Raw genomic sequence first — 16,854 nt, 5'->3', positions numbered from 1 at the left:
AATGCCACCATGCATTGCTGTGGATATTTTAAAAACCATGGCTGTCTATCCGGGTTTTGGTGTCAATAAGCATAGCACTACACACATCTGTCCACCTTGCATATTCTGACATTAACATAAAAAACGTACTATAGTAACACTCTAGTAGTAGTAACTAGTAGTATCTTAAGTTCTTCTTTTAGAAATTTGACACATTTTGTAGCAGGTTAGCTTGAGCTTTTTAAATTATACACCCAAGTTACTCTAGAAATCAGGGGTCAAATGTTAGATGTGATGTAATTTGGGTAAAATGTTTTTTCAAAATTGATAATGGTTACTTTCCCACGTACACTGCAGTAGTCTAAAAAAAATCACCTGTTTAGTGTGCAATTGTATTGGTGGCAGAAAAGGTACACACAGTATGTCTTCCTGCTTTTTTGTTAATGTAAGAAGTGAAAGTGACTCTTCTGTTGTTTCAAAGCAGAAACAGGGATATGGAAGTCCACAGTAGTTGTAGCTGGTTGTGGAGTGGCTGTGGGTATCATCTTACTGCTATCCGCAGTTCTCAGGAAACAAAAAAGAGCTGGTGAGAACCATAATAAATAACGCCTTGATCTATTTTTTCACACATACTGTTTAAATATGACATGTTGAATTCAGTGAGAAATATGACATCAACATCAAAACATTTTTTCAACAATTTGCAATTTAATTACAACAATTTATTCTGTGAGCTCTGCATCTAGCATTCTCACAATTTACACATATAAAGACAAGCTACTTCACTCACACACACTGTGGTTGTGAGAATGAGCACTTATACCAAAAGGTTTTACAGTAAGACGACTGAGCTCTTTGAGGAAGGTCTCAACTGTCAATCAGTAGCGAAAACTGACACATAAAGTTGAGGTTGCAGTGGTGAGAGGAGCTGCAGCGACAAACACTGCTGGCATGGAGGTATCAGCACAGAAACAATGAGGTATGAGGCCACGCTGATGTCAGTGCAGGTTTAGTTCTCTGTCTCAACTAACACTGCTTCATTCGGGTTAAGATGGGACACACATTCTGGCGTGGATCTCAAAAGCCATTTGCAGTTTGCAGGAAGTATTTGTTGCAGCTTCAAATGTTTTTTTTAATTAACCAGAATTCATCTTGGTTAGAAATACTAAAATAACCATTGTGGAAGTTAACAACACGCACACAACGACTCATGACCTGCATCTCACACTGAAAGTAGACCGTGCATGTGGGAGGCCACCTCTGCACTGTGACAAAAAGACTTCCTCTGCTTGGGTCTCACACTCTTTTTCACATATGAACAAAGTGTCATGAGAAGAGGTGGTGATGATATATGTATATATATACTGCTACAATGATAGAATTGTTCTCTTAAACAGCTGGTTTATTTTATTTTGGCTAAAAGATGAAGTTGAAAGTTATAATTCTTTTTAAAATATGCACAATCAAGACAATAATACCATTAAAAAAATACCATCAAATTCTTGAATGCAGTGACTGGACTGAAGGCTTCTATCTTTCTCAGTTCCAGATTTTGTGGAAGTGCAAAGGCAAGAGTCTCAAAATCAGGATGTAAGTGAGACATGAGAGACAACATTAAATCTATTTGTGATATATACATACATATACATATACATATATATACATATATACACACACACAGATGATATAATTGGTTTCTTCCTTTTCCCAGTCTGACACATATCATTTATACGCCACCATCTCAGAGGAGCCAGCTTCAACGGTCCTGAGGGGTATGGAGTACAGCACCGTGATGTATCACTGAAACACAAACTTTTTATAGTATAGATAAAGAGAGAGGCAGCAGACGGTCGAAATAATCTGTTAGAAATGTAAACTTTGTGGTTAGAGCTGACTAGCATAAGACAGTAGGCTATAGCAGTACCAAAGAGTTTCAAGTTTTCCAGCAATATCCAATTTTTAACTTGTAGTTTATGGTGTAAAAAGCAGATGATGTACTCCATCCTTTGGTTCCTTTTTCTTTTTTTAGATTAAGATTGAAAATCTACTTCGATTACTCACATAACCAAAACACAAGTTCACTTTCATTTTTTGTTTTGTTTCCTGATATGGTTCTTTTAACTGGATATATTTTGTTTAGGACTTATGTAGCTTTGCACAGACTGTATAATAAATAAACTTAAACAACATAAACATTGAGTTGTAAATATGTACTTACAACTCAATGCTTCTGTATATACACTGTATCTTTAACCCTTTGCCTGTATTCTGTATCTAAATATATTTTATTATTCAGTTTTTCCCTTTAAGTTTCATTAATAACAAACTAGCATCACCAACAATGACACACACACACACACACACACACACACACACACACACACACACACACACACACAGACTTGAGAAAATAACACAAGGTGTAAATGAAGGAAAATATTTCTTTGTATTTATTCATCAGCTTTCTCAAACACGTGGTTACGAGTATGTGGTCACCTTGACAAATTATGGTTGGATGTATGAATGTAACGTTCTTAAACACACTGAATCTTCATCATGCATCTTTAGCTTGTCTGAAATGTCTTCCGCTTTAAAACTGGGAGAAACTGACAGAATAAAGTTTAAATTTTCTGCTGTCTCTCTGATATTTTACACTTCATGATCCATATTATATCAACATCAAAAAGAACTTAGGTACAAAATAAACAAAATAAAATTTCTTTGAAGAGGCATGACGGCACTGTTGTTTTTAGCAGTTTAATGCCAAAAATATAGACCGCTCTGCATTCTTTTCACATATGACAAAAGTGCATTTTATGTACTTCAGACTTTTACATTAACTTTCATTTTTTTCCCCTCACAACAAAGAAACAAACATATTTGATATCTTACTATCATCCTTCGCACAAAGGACTTGTTTTCTTCTCCTAGGCATTTGTTTTGACTGTAGACACATTACTTTCTCTTATTTAATTTCAGCACACATTCAGGACAAAATGGCAAATTGACAGTGACATGATCTGCAATGCTCTGAGCTAAGTCACCAAGCACTCCCATTAATCTCAGTTTCTTTTGCTGCACCACGTTTTTTATGTTTTCTGCATTAATGGATGTGAGTCTCAGTGCTACAGATTAGGATTTTGTCTTAGTAGAGCGCTGCCTGTTGCAGAGGAATGAGCAAATTCATTTCTGATAGGCCATGTTCTCTATGTGTTTATAAGCATCTTCTTGTTGAGTTAGTCCTTACTGATGTCCAGCTCTGATGCTGATGGTCACCTGCTGATGGTCGCTATTATCAGAGGGAGCAGAGCTGCTGTTAGAGGACTGGAGAGGCGTGTTGCTGAACCGCACTCCATGGCATTTTCCTGCAGAGGAAACAATAGTTTGTGATACACAGGAGCAGCACATGGGCGTGATATCAAACATTAACAGGGTCTTATCTATGAAAGACATTGGTGGACGCTCGGAGATGTGAACTATGGAGGAAGAACCTCATGTTGAGCAACATTCTTATTTATAGTGTATAGTTTCTATTGATCATGATAGCACTGTACTCACAAAAGTAAATACTGACATTTGGGGACCCAGCGGCAACAGTTAACATATTATTTAAGCCACTTTATTTCAGTGTCAAAGCTGAGGCAGTATATTAGTCAGTAAGGTGACAGTTCAGATGATAATTTACCATTCACATTAGATTTTTCCTTCCAAATAAGTGTGGCTAACCTAGGGGTTAATTTAAGAGTCATGTGTCTGACTACGTTGTTCTTATTTCATTGGTCGTCTTTTTAGCAAAGTCAGTGTGTTCCCAGATGTCAGAAATTTAAATAATGAGTACAATCATATTATCACCAGTGAGAATGATGGCCCAAATTAATATCATATGGATTAACAGTTTGTCTTTCATCTTATGGAACTGTGTATCTCAGTGTGAGTGAGAGTTCAGTGGTTAACTTGCCTTGAATGGCATTGCCGTGAATGGTATGTGTTTTATAGATCTATCCACAGCATTTGTAACAGACACGTGGGTACAGTATGCAGGCAAAGGCAGCTCTCATACCTCAGGGTGGAAAGGATGACACGATTCAGGTTTCTTTCTGTCCTTCTGAAACTTCAGTCTGTCACATTTTAGTGACTCGTTGTGTTCAGAGATGTCAAGGGTAAAAATAAATGAGCAGCACACATATCTATGTCACGACTCATTTAGCCTGGTGTGAAACTGAGCGCTTGCATGGTGCAACTCAAAAATTAACCCTACAGTTACTCAGTCAGTCAGTGACGTATGCGTTCTGGTTAAATTAGCCATGTACTCAAATAAAATGATGCAAAATATCAGACATCAGTGTTTCTTTTAGAAAGGATATACATGATCTCGATGGGATCCATGGTTACTGGAGGTGCACTGCTGCAGTCACACTTATTGTCCACAACAACCATGAAGAGGTTGCTGCTGGGAATCTGCTGTATAACAAACGACCTGCAGCCCAAACACAGACAGAGACTGGAGTTAAATGATAGAACAGGAAGTGTACTGTTTAATATGGATAGATAAGGGACTGATTATGTGATGATTTGGCCAAAAGCGGTACCTGATGCAGCCTTCACAGTCAATGTTGCCTGTTGTTTCCTTAATGGTGCGTTCAGAGACAAAAGCAGGGTATTCTGTATCACATGGAACCATCATGGTTTTACCCCGAGACCTCTGAGCTGAATGTGTAACAGAACAAACTTATCTCAGCCACAGAGGGTTGACAAAACCACAGGTAGCAAGTGTCTCGCTCTCATTCTCTTACACTCTCACCTCTCTCTTTCTCGTACCTATTAACCTATAATTATCATAACTTATAACTACAGTTACCTTTAACGGAAAGATCGACGTTCCACCAGCTGTACAGGTTAAATTCCAGCAGAAAACTAAAGATAAAAAACACAAAAATCACATTTAAACCAATTTTGATGGTGACAGTTATGAGGATATATTATTTAATATTAGTTACCACAAAGATAACTTAACTAATGTTTTTAGAAAAGAGTATACACAGGTCATGAAAACATTCATCTATGTTTATTACCATTTAAGCACATATAAAGTAATTGTTAACCCATGCATGTTGTTATTGGTTGGCATATTGAGTTATGAAGTGGTACTGTTAATAAGAAGTAAATGCTGTTAGAACTGAACTAGTTAAATGAAACTCATTACGTTTTAACAATGTGTACTGAAGGGCGATGATTGTCCACTTACATCATTGTCATTCAGCTTTATTTATTTCATGCTTATTACCATGACTACCAAAAAGGAGGTGTCAAATATTGCGTAATTTATGTTCCTGTTTCTAGACATGTATATAATTTCTGAGAATTCTTACATGACAAGTTCTGTCAGGAGCCACTTAACCACAGAGAAAGGCTGAGAAAAAGAGAAAGAGAAAAGCATTTAATGTTAGAATCTGTGTCCAAAAATGGTTTAAGATTGTTAAGACGTCACAAATAATTTTGCACAATTCTTTCACTAGTGTCTAAGCACTAGATAACCACAAACTCTGAGATAGATACCATGGTCTATGCTCATGATGTTAACTCAGGCCTTACAAATGTCAATGCACTGCAGCACAGATGACAAAATGACTGCTTGTAATGTCTTTATCTTTAAATCTATCACTTGATGTTCTGTCTGGCGGGCTTACATCTGATAACATGCGCGCACTGTCACTGCTCCCAGCGTACTCTCTGCAAAGGGCCTGGTAGTCATACAGCGTGATCCTGCAGCACAAACAGGCAGAGTCAGAAGAAAATAACAACAACATGCTCCTCAGGTCAGATTTAGTGGATCAGTGGGTTCAGGACTTGTTCAATTGTGGCTCAGACCTTTTGAAGGAGCCCATTTGGAGAAGTTTGTTCATAACAGCACCCTCCACCTCTCCAAAGAAGAGCCCTGTCTGAGAGAGAAGTTACGTCAAAGCACACAGGCACGCACTTTAAAACATGTTGCCCATTGGGTTTAATGGAAACACCTAAACATGTCATGAACACACCGCTGACATATTATCTTTTACCATGATATGGTGAAGTTGTTAGTAATCAGTTGCTCATTTTCACATCTAGTAGTTAAAGAGCAACATTATCATTCAGTTAGAGTTGTGTCTCTGGCCACCTGGTAAATACAAAAAGTCTTGTATTCACTCAGTTTTTTTATCTCTACCAATGCTTAGGGAAATGGCTCTTTAACTTCTAAATGCTGCACTATGTTCACTTGCAAGTTGTTAACTGTGTGTGTCTGCTGTTTGGTGCAGCTGCCTGCTGTGGTGGGAGTGAACCAATATAAAAGTAAAACTGCCGGCTGCATAGCTAAACAACAATCTGAAACACACAATGAACTAAGCTGTGAATACTTCCTTTGACACGGTTTAACACAGTGACACCAAAATAAAGAGCCATGATCCTGCATGAAGTCTGAAAACTTTCAGCCTTGCTCCTTCAAGATCTTTAAACTTCTTCTTGAAAGTTTTTCTTCAGACACATGTATCAGACTTGTTGGGAGAACACTCTAAGGTCAACTGAAGCTGTTACATTTAAGTGGGCATGTGTTTAGGTGTTTCCATTATTTCAACTTTTGTTCACAGATATAAACATGTATACATGGGCATGCACACAGTACCTGAGATTGCTCCTCTGTGACAAGAATGAAGCCATTGTTGTCAATGAGATAACAGTTAATGTCCTGTCAGAGGGGGAATGAAAAAAAATTGTAAACAAAACAACAGAACAACCAGAGGAAAAAAAAAATCAGAAGCCAGGGTTATGTAACTGATCTTACCTCATTATCACAGCTAATGCTGCATTTTCCATCCAGAGCTGTACACTGAACACAAAACATATAAGGAGTTTAGCTTCACACCCAGTCAGGAAGCTCAGTTTTCACAAACCACATCACAGTAGTTGTTGTCTAGTTACCTGTCTACAGGCAGTCCAGAACTTCCTCTGAAAGAACTCAAGCTTCATCTGGATCCCTACAGCTGAGTACAAATTAGTGATGATAGCTTTATTTATAAAGCAGTTTTCTAATCAGAGTTACTGCGTGCTTAATAGTAAACAGTAAAAATGATAAAATATGGTGGTTTAGAGGCTGTTACCTGCAACAATTGGAGACTTTCTGTCATCTAGGAGCTGAATAGCTGTGCTCGCCAACACCACACTCTTGTTTTCTAAAGCTAGACAGGAAGAGCAGGGAATCAGCTATAAGTCAGTCGTTCACTTTTTGTTCAGTAGATGGCGCCATCTACTCAACAGCCTCAGTCAGCCGGCTCAAAAGAAACCGCTGCGCCACTCCATTACTTCCACTCAGAGCTTTTTCTACAGCCAGATGACTCTAATATTTCTGAAATGAGCGCAGCGATAGGACATTTCAGGTTATGATGGCGAAGCCTGAGCGGACGCAGTCGTCATTAACAGAGGAAAGGTGGTAAATGTCCTGGAGAGTGAGGTTTAATTCTCTTTCCTGCGGCTTGCAGACAGAACGTAGGACACATTAACTGCAGAGAAGCCGAGAGGGAGACGTGAGCTGTGCTGCACATCCTATCAGTGGAAACCAGTAAAAACCACAAACCATTACAGAGAGAGGGACGTAAAGAGAGACTGATTTAGATGTTAAAATGTTGAGTGACTGAGGCAACCTGTACTTTATAAAAGTGCTGGAACGTAAAAAGTATATTAAGATGAACTTGTGTTAGGCAGATGCAGATAATATAGCAGAAATAGGCAGACAAACTCATGTCTTGTTTAGCTTTGTCTTGATGTTTAATGCTGCACAGTGAACATATTAAACACCGTGATCCCTGTTTTCTGTTCTGTATACCTGTGCTGAAGGGGATGGAGTAGATAAACGTGCCGGGGACCTGCTCTGCCGCTCTCTTGTACCACAGAGGGAAGTGATCAGCATTAAACACACCCTCCTTGTCCTCCGCTGTCAGGAAATCTCTGAGGACGCACACAGAATGAAAGTGAAGTGAGGAACGAAGAATTAGATTCATCAAGCGCAATCACGGCCTCGCCTCGTGCTGTAAGTAATGATTAGAGAAGTGTTGAGCTGCGGCACTCACTGATTGGAGAGCTGATCGGCGGGCACAAACAGGTTGGTTCTCGACAGGCCGGTGCGTGTTCCCAGGAAGGCAATCTCCACTCCTTTGTCTGAGTTCCTGTTGGGGTAATGCAGAGCAGGCCCTCATTAAAACATTTGTGCATCCTCTTTGAGTGCAGCTCCTGAACAATTCTGACTGCTGATTAGATACAATTACACATTTTAGATTTTCCTTTTAAATTAATAATTGAGAAAAAGTAGATACTCTTAGAAAGTTCAGATCTGCTGTTGATTTAATTTGTGTTAAATAAGGAAAAAGACCATACTGAAATAGTTAGACTGTATGATGATTTGACAGCTTATTAATATACAACTGAAAACTTGATGGGTCAGAGAGTTGAGAGTGGTATCACTCCAAAATACACCTTCTGACAGGACCATATGACAGGATTAAGAGTATTTTAATGTTTCTATTAAAAATGAGAATACAGTTTTTCTATGAGGCATACTTAACAAAGGGTTAAACAGTTGTAACTAGTGGCTTTATTTATGGTTAATAAATTTTATGCTCATTTTTATTACAGATCAGAACCATGGATGAGAACATTTTTTCGGGTTTTGAAAAATCCCTTCGGTTGGTGTTTATCTTCCTTCATCGTGACAGCTTATTAACAATTACAACTGCAGACTTTATGGCTCATTATAAGAACCTTTCACTAATGATTTGCTAACATTTATAACTGCAGATGACTCACAAACATTTACCGATGGCTTATAAGCAAACATGAAACTTATGAGCCTTTATTAAGAGCTTGCTGTGCTTACTCTGACTTGTTGAGGGCCAGTCCGGTCCAGTAGGCCTCCAGTGGAGCAGTCACCACAGCATCAAATAAAACCTCCTGGATCAGCTCTCTGTCACCTGCAGAGTGTAAAACCATGACCCTATCAACATGCGCAGACCTACATGGGATAATTACTCCATGACTCAGATGTCTCTTACATTTGAGGTGCGGTCTGCGACCCGTCATGAAGAGCTTGATGGCTTGAATCTGGGTCAGGTGACGATGCTCGTGCTCCTCCTCTGTGTTGCAGTAGGTCCTGTGGTCCAAACAGAGCCACACTGTTACATCACAGGCCTCAACATCCCCCGATGAACACAGAGGGATAACCTACATAATGCATGAATGCCCTCTTCCATAACCCCGGCGTTACCATTCATCTGCCAGGGCGACATCTGGCTGTTCCAGATCACGGAGCCCTGAAAAACACAAGTCAGTAACGCTTCAGCAGTGCCAGCGCGGACAGACTGATACAACAAGCCCTCCAAAACAAGCAGGTCAGAGTGACAGGCATCGTAACTGTATTTAGGCGTTTGTTAAGAGAGTATGTGACAGAGTTGGAGTGACGCACCTGCTTCAACTGACACGTTCCCTCTGAAGAAGTACTTTCCATGACCTCTGGAAAGAGCCACTCCGACACTAGAGACACCAACAGAGGAGAGAGTCAGCTCGAGTCAATCAGTGTTTAACTGAAACGGAGACATAAACTGACAGAAAGTCACTGAGGAGTGTAATGAATAAACTTTTCCTCCACCTGAATGGGGTTCCTTTGATGTCAGTGTAATAATAGTCGTTGTGCATCTTCAGGACACGCCTCTAAAACAACAGAGGAGCAGTTCAGATGAGATTTACCTCTTTAGTCCAGAGAACAACTCTCATCTGATAGGGAGACAGTAAACGTCTTTATCTGCAGCCTCACCCCTCTGTCCACCGTCTTCTTCACCTCCATAGAGAAAGTCCCTGTCCTCCTGTTCACCATAGCGTTGCGCAGCTTGAAGATAAAACACACAAAGAGCAGAGAAGTCGAGGTTAGGTCATCGATCCAGAAAAGACTGTCGGTGGCTGCAATTTCAGGAGGATACTGAGAACTGAGCAGTAATACCCTGATAATTCTTAGGGTGCATTAAATCTGATAGAAACCATTGCTATTATTGAACAAGTAATGTGCATGTTACAGAGTGAAATTGAGTCACTGCATCACAAAATGATGTACTTAGATTCAAGCACATTCAATATTTCATATTGTAAACAATATATATGTTTAAAATAATGGCATTTTTTCCCCATATTATTGTTTTTGACACATACAATGCCGTCTTTGTCCTCCCACTCCACCTCAGAGAGATCCACACTGCTGTAGTTGGGCTTCCTCCTCTTCTGACCCTCCTGATACTACACAGAGGAACACAATATACACACTTTAATGGTCCCTTTATGTAACAGGGTTTTATTTTGACTAAAAGTTTAACCATCATTCAAAACATGTCGACTAATCTAGCTGCATGAGACACATAATTTTCAAAAAAATTCTGTTTATCAAAGTTTCACCGTAATTTGTCCTTTTCTGTGTTTCTTTGTTAAAATGAAGACTTGCGCGCTCTTATTTATCAAACCCTGTTATGAAGGTTTTGCTGAGTAATTATTTAACAAATCATCTGTGAAATTAACACTGTCAGGTAAATTAAAAATAATTAATATGATTGATAGGCAATCCACGCTCAAACAAGCCTACATCAGTGCATTACATTGTACATGTCAAATGCTGCTACTGTATGTAGTCCGATCCACAAGAAACAACAAGTCAATGACTACAACCACAGCACAGTTTTAGCCACAAGGAGACACTCACAATAAAACAACACAGACCAGCACACACACACACAGTTGCACAGAGAGGAATAGCACTAACACTGGCACACACAGATCCACTAGCACAGCCATAGCTCCTGAGGAACCAGCGGTCCCAGGGCGAGCGGCTGTGGTCTCTGCCAGTGAGTGTTAAGTTACCTCTGGGAAATCTCAGGCCAGCCAGCCCTATGAGTGGCCTTTATCCCTGCATGCATACATCAAAGGAAAAGGTGGGGATTACAGACTATACGAGCCCATGTAGCCTCCTAACCAGATAGCACATTTGTCTCTGCGCACCCTCGTCAAGGGAGGCGTTCAGTTCATCATTTCGGTTATGCATACAATTTGCATGGACAAAACAAAAAGGAAAAAACAGGGTTAAGTCAGGGAATGCTATGAGACTTTTCAGGTGTAAAAAAAAAAGTGATGTTAAGAAACTAAGTTACCAAAGGCCTGAGGTCCGGGTGTGTCAGGATGTAGCCATTGTTTGTGACGGCGAATGCGTACCCGTGGATCCCTAACTAGAGACACAAAATGAGATACAGACTGTGAAAGATATAATATAAAATGCATACTAATGCATTCATTTATTTAAAGCAAAAAGTACAAGAGCAGCTGATCGTACCATATGTTTGGGGATGAGCTTCATCAGCTCCTGCAGAGGGATGTCTGTTCCTACGACCCCCAACAGAATACCCTGGTTCTTCTGCATGAGAGGATTCAAAACACTCAGACGCACAAATTTAGATGAAAACAGCATAAATACTCACTTAGTTTCTCACGAGGCCTCTCACTCACCGTTTCGTTCTTTGTGCTGAACACAGGCATGGCTACTGTAGTCATCAGACTCGGGCCCGATTTGTCTTTCAACTGAAAAAAACACAAGAGTCAGGACTTTTGTTACTAATAAATGCTGCTGTTTTGGCTGACTAATACCATTGTGACAACAATGTCAGTATGTTCTCCGCTCAGTCAAACATCAGTCAGAACTACACGGAAAAACAAATAAAACGTTCAAACCATCAGACTGAACTGCCATTTTGCTTCAACTCACTGATTTGAATCATTTTAAACAAGTGTGATTCGGAGCCAGACCATTTACATAAAAGTTTAAACGTTTATTCAACATTATCTTAATCACGACATCTCACTGAATTCTAACCAATACACAGTTACACATCATAATGTGTATACAGTATATTCACTTCTTAAACAAACTGAGATTCCAAGATGAAGTGTTGTCAATCAGCTGCTACTACTGATCATTAGTTTCTTCTACTTAAGTAAAATACCACTCTGCAAAATACTTTACACAAGTAAAAGTCCTGCATTTGTTCTTACACAAAATGTTTTAAAGTAGCATCCAGATAAAGTCCTGTAGAGCTACATGGACATATGATCCTGGTCTCAGCCGCCCTGTTGTCAAACCTGAGCCATGTGAGGCTCAGAGGATGAGATGGGGTCAGATGAGGAGGATGAATGCTGACATAATTAAGCACATGAGCGCTGTTAAAGTAGGTCTGCTATTCCCTCACCTCTTGAGTCGACACAGCTGACTATGCCTGTGTCTTTGTGTGTGTGTGTGTGTGTGTGTGTGTGTGTGTGTGTGTGTGGGTGGCTGATGTTCATTTGTGTATATGCATGAGTACGAAGAAAACGAGCTGTGTGAACTGCGGTGTGTACTAGCTAGCTTGACAAAATGAAGGATGGTGGGTCCTTAAATTCATCACAACACACAATAGAAGAGAAAACTGGACTGTTTTAGTCTACACACACACACACACACACACACACACACACACACACACACACACACAGGTAAACCCATGGACACCTAACCACCTCCAGCTTCCTCTCTCTCTCCCTCTCTCTTCCCTGGTCTCCCCCTCCAATGTCAGTTTTATTATGGGCTTTAGGAGATAAAATGCAATGATCCACAGAATGATGAATGGTGTGTCTGAGGCTGAGATACAACAGCACACACTCCAGAGGACAATCTCCCAAGCCTTCTGTGTGTTTGTGCGTGTGTGTGTTTTTGTGTGTGAACGCTCACCGTCTCCACACTGGAAAGAAGTACAATAAATGCTTCTCTACTGCTTCTGTCCCTCAGAGGAAAGAGACTCTCCTCTCTTTTTAGGAAATATTAACGTATAATGTTGAAGTGGAGGAACACTAAGCAGCTTTGTAACCTCTCAAGTCACCTCTACTTTATACACCATGGCTCAAATTTGCTGAGTCCCAGTGGAAACCTGTCATCTTTGCTCAGGATCTCCTTTCTGATCATAGTTCAGAACAACTCCTTATAGCCAATTCTTTCACAATAAGACAACAAATCACTCATATTTTCTATTAATTTGACTCCTATCTGATCATGTGTAGATGCTTACCTTATGAGCCTGGGAGAGCTGAAATGAAAGAAGAGATATAGAAATTGAATCGTCCAGTGAATTAAAGCCAGCACACTCACTCTGCATTGACTCTGTGGACACAGATGTACACTGGAGGGAAGGTCCATGCAGATTAATGAAGCTGATAATGAGGAATCATTCCAGCAGCATGAAGAGTGATGATGAGAGAGCAGACACACACATGGGCCACACTTACTGTACAGAACACAGATGAACAAAATAACACCTTACAGTGTAGTGTATTGCAGGATATTAACGGTACAAACTACAACTTTGAAATATAAATACTTACAGCACTGTCCACGTAAGCTTCAGTCCACACCGTGTCGTGCTCGTGATCGATAACCTTCGGGCGGCTCATGACGTGAAGATACCGCATCACGTTCTCCTGAACGTCTGCTAAGGTGGAGATCTGACTGAAATATCCTGCAATAAAACACACACATTAACCCAAAATGAGACAGTATACACATCATCAACAATGTGTAGTCCTACGCATATTTGGACCGTTTAAATCTACACACCAAAATATTAGAATTAATGTGCCAGATCAGCAATGTTAAGTCCTGCATCTAAGAATGCAACAACAACATTGTTGAACATATTGTATCTAAAAGCACTGGAATCAGACTAAAAATACCAGTCACATGTAAGTTTTTAATAGTAAAGCCAAGTTCCCAACCAATCTAAATCCTCCAAACTTCCAGAAAAATACCAAGGACACAAACTCCCACACAGGGACTTGATATACTTTCAAGTCCCTGTGTGGGTGGGAGCGCCCTCCCTCCCAACTGTGACCCAGAGGTACTGCAAATGAACCGGGTGAAAAAATAAACATAGAGTTTGCACCATGATTGGTTCATTTTTATTGGCAAACAAAAGACGACACCATGAGAATAATCTGAAAGATGCTATAATTGCATAAAAAACTACATAAAACTGCATAAATATTTACATACTGTTGAGTAGTTTCTATTACATCAAATTTTATCAGCTGTTCATGTGTTTTGTGTATATGTATGTACCTTACTTTGCAAAGTAAATAGTACCTAAAACTGCCACATAATTTGAATGACATAGTTAAATATTTCCTTCTGAAGTGTGGTGGAGTAGAAGTATAAAGCAGTATAAAATGGAAATACACAAGTAGAGGTACTTCAAAACTCTTCAGTTATGAAGTACTTAGTAAATATATTTATTTATATATAGGTACTTTGCTCTGCTGCTGATGTCCCTGACATTACTGGACTGTGCTGAACCACTCTGGAGCAGCTCTCCAGTAGCATGGCTCAGAGCGACACAAGAGTCATTTGACTTGGTGTCAGCTCCTGCTGTTGCTGACAATGCTTCATCTTGGACGTGTAAGGTTATGTCACAGCAGGGGTCTGTATGGGGAAGGAGGTTTGGGGCTTGTCTCCCCACAATCCCTGTGTGATCAGTTTTCCAGGCTGTGACTTTCCCTTCCCAGAGGGCACTCATCCAGAGTGTTGACACGTGGGAGCCATCAGCAGCGAGCAGCCAAGAGGGAGACACTCTGACAGGAAGAGGGATTAGAGCAGATTGACCTCTGACCCCTCAAGTGCCACTTCATTGCCTCTTGGCAGAAAGAGTCTGAGCCCGTCGCACACAACACACACACACGCAAACACGCGTTACATAGGCTACACATACCAAACCACACAGATACCCACACATTCTCAGCTCATATTAGGCCCATCAGGCCGTACTTGACACTCTGATACCGAGCTGTCTTGGGAAGTGTTTATCAAAGAGTCTCAAACCTTTGTTGGCACAAGCCATCCATTTGAGGTTATCAGCAAACGCAGACTCTCGTCCAATCAGGTAAGGGAATATCCGCACCTGTGCAGAGGACACATAGATGTCGACAGTTTCAAAGACAGAGGGATTAACAAAACACGCAAAGTGATGTGTCTCCTCTGTACTTTATCTTCCTGTCCTGATTCTATCTGTGGGGAGCACGAAGTGTCTGCATGTTTTTACATCCTTATGAGGAAACAGAGAGTTTAGGTGCTTCCTTTTCATTCTTTACCTTTGTGCCAGTTTTCTACAGTGAGTTGTGGATTTTTTTTCTTTTCACTTTTCACTTCATGCAGTTAAATTCAATTAATTTTCTTTTGTTGCAGGTTGGCACAAGGGCATGTTCCACTGTCCTTTTAAAGAACGCTGTGTGACACTTTGTCAAACCTCTACGGCTCATTGGCTCCAGATGCTTTGCTAAGCATAACGCATATAGAAAACACTGAATGGCTGCCATATAGTGGCCCTGAGGCTGTATGAGGGGAGGGGGTGGGGGGAGATGGGATACCCTGCCAAATACTGCCCTGTAATCCTGGCCAAACACTGCCAACACACATATGCTTGATAGGACAAAGAACAAAAGCCCCTGAGCTGTTGTTTTTATTGCTCTATGAATAGCACAGCAGTCCATTTCATTTCAATTGCTTTTAGGTCTTACAAAAGGAGCCTAACAAAAGATTTTAAATCCAGTGTTGCGTCCAGGAAGAAAGTGTGGCGGGAGCACAGCAGAGGGGGGACGAAGACCAGGGCGTTTTGAGACTGAGCTGCTTACACATGCTCTGCCCTTGAAAGCGGTTAATTTCCCATGTTTTTATTCCTCATGGGGGGAAGCAGTGCTCTGTAATGTGTCAACACACTGCAAAACATCATATTGAACGTGGATTTTACATCTCAGAGTTATGAGCAGTGATGAAGTAAGAAACCATTCCTCAAAACGTCAAGACGGAGCTCTAGCCTTCACGTAGTATTAAAATGTACATCTACCCCTGAAGCAAGAAAAGTGCAGTGCAAGCAGAAAATTCAGAAAAAGGACATGTGTAACATTGAAGATTAGGCAGCGAGGGGAACAGAAAGAGAGAGAGAAACTCACCTTTCTTTCTGGCCAATTGTACCTCTCAAAAACATCGTCGTACATTTCAGTCGCCCCGTCAGTCACAAGCATTATGGCCTGGCTGCACACACTGCCACGACCAGTCTGGTTAAACTGCAAAGGAAAGACAGCCCGTGTAGACACAAGTAAAAAAACAAACAAATCATATCTGTTTTTATTTAAACATTAAACATTACGGAGCAAACAATATCTGTTTCCACTGTGTTTGATGACGACGTCTGATATGGCGGCTGTACAGCCGTCCTTTAATAAAACACAGATAGTGTAAATAAAGGTGAGGGATGTGTTACACTTGATTCAGATGCATCGCAGTAATTAAGTGGTTTATTGACCTGTAACAGAGACATGTGGAGACAAAGAGGAGTGTGTAGTAACACGATCGCAGACCGAAACCTGCTGAGCACTGCTGCTCTCAAAACCATACAGGCCAAGTATCAGGAGGGCACATCTCTCTCTCAGACATTAACACTTGTACTGTATTTTATATAATAATGATAATTCTTAACTTTCAAAATGATACAAACCAGCACATTACATAAAATGTTCTAAAGCTTCAGCGGCTCAGAAACTTTGAGATCAACAACGCAATTTAAAACACGCATCTTTGATTTCTAACTAACACCAGTTTCTGCCTGATGATGCAGCCGTCTGATGGCAGCTTCGTTGTGACATTACAGGACGGCAAACAGAGAGAACTGTATGGAGCAGTGAGTGAGGCTGTACTTCAATACAGAAAACAACAGGGAAAGGATGAAACACTTAATCCAGATAATC

At 40.4% G+C, this 16,854-nt stretch overlaps 1 protein-coding gene across 1 annotated transcript; it reads right to left on the bottom strand.

The window, feature by feature from the left end:
- Window positions 1–2,406: 2,406 nt before the first annotated feature.
- On the bottom strand, window positions 2,407–16,173 carry LOC108886596 (voltage-dependent calcium channel subunit alpha-2/delta-3; the record flags this gene model as incomplete). The annotated part of the gene is made up of 28 exons (XM_018681554.1): window positions 2,407–3,344; window positions 4,040–4,122; window positions 4,344–4,456; window positions 4,569–4,686; window positions 4,838–4,893; window positions 5,349–5,389; window positions 5,667–5,742; window positions 5,848–5,918; window positions 6,638–6,700; window positions 6,797–6,841; window positions 6,934–6,995; window positions 7,113–7,190; window positions 7,835–7,956; window positions 8,079–8,174; window positions 8,882–8,975; window positions 9,057–9,154; window positions 9,269–9,314; window positions 9,467–9,534; window positions 9,650–9,711; window positions 9,815–9,886; window positions 10,204–10,287; window positions 11,190–11,264; window positions 11,369–11,449; window positions 11,542–11,613; window positions 13,131–13,148; window positions 13,444–13,577; window positions 14,933–15,011; window positions 16,060–16,173. Coding segments are annotated over 28 exons (2,214 nt in total), but the record flags the coding sequence as incomplete, so codon positions are not given.
- Between the last annotated feature and the right edge of the window lie 681 nt (window positions 16,174–16,854).

Source organism: Lates calcarifer, unplaced genomic scaffold, assembly GCF_001640805.2.
Source record: "Lates calcarifer isolate ASB-BC8 unplaced genomic scaffold, TLL_Latcal_v3 _unitig_1134_quiver_866, whole genome shotgun sequence".
Lineage (NCBI taxonomy): Eukaryota > Metazoa > Chordata > Actinopteri > Centropomidae > Lates > Lates calcarifer.
The sequence above is the reverse complement of the archived record's forward strand: the minus strand, read 5'-3'. Positions and strand labels throughout refer to the sequence as shown.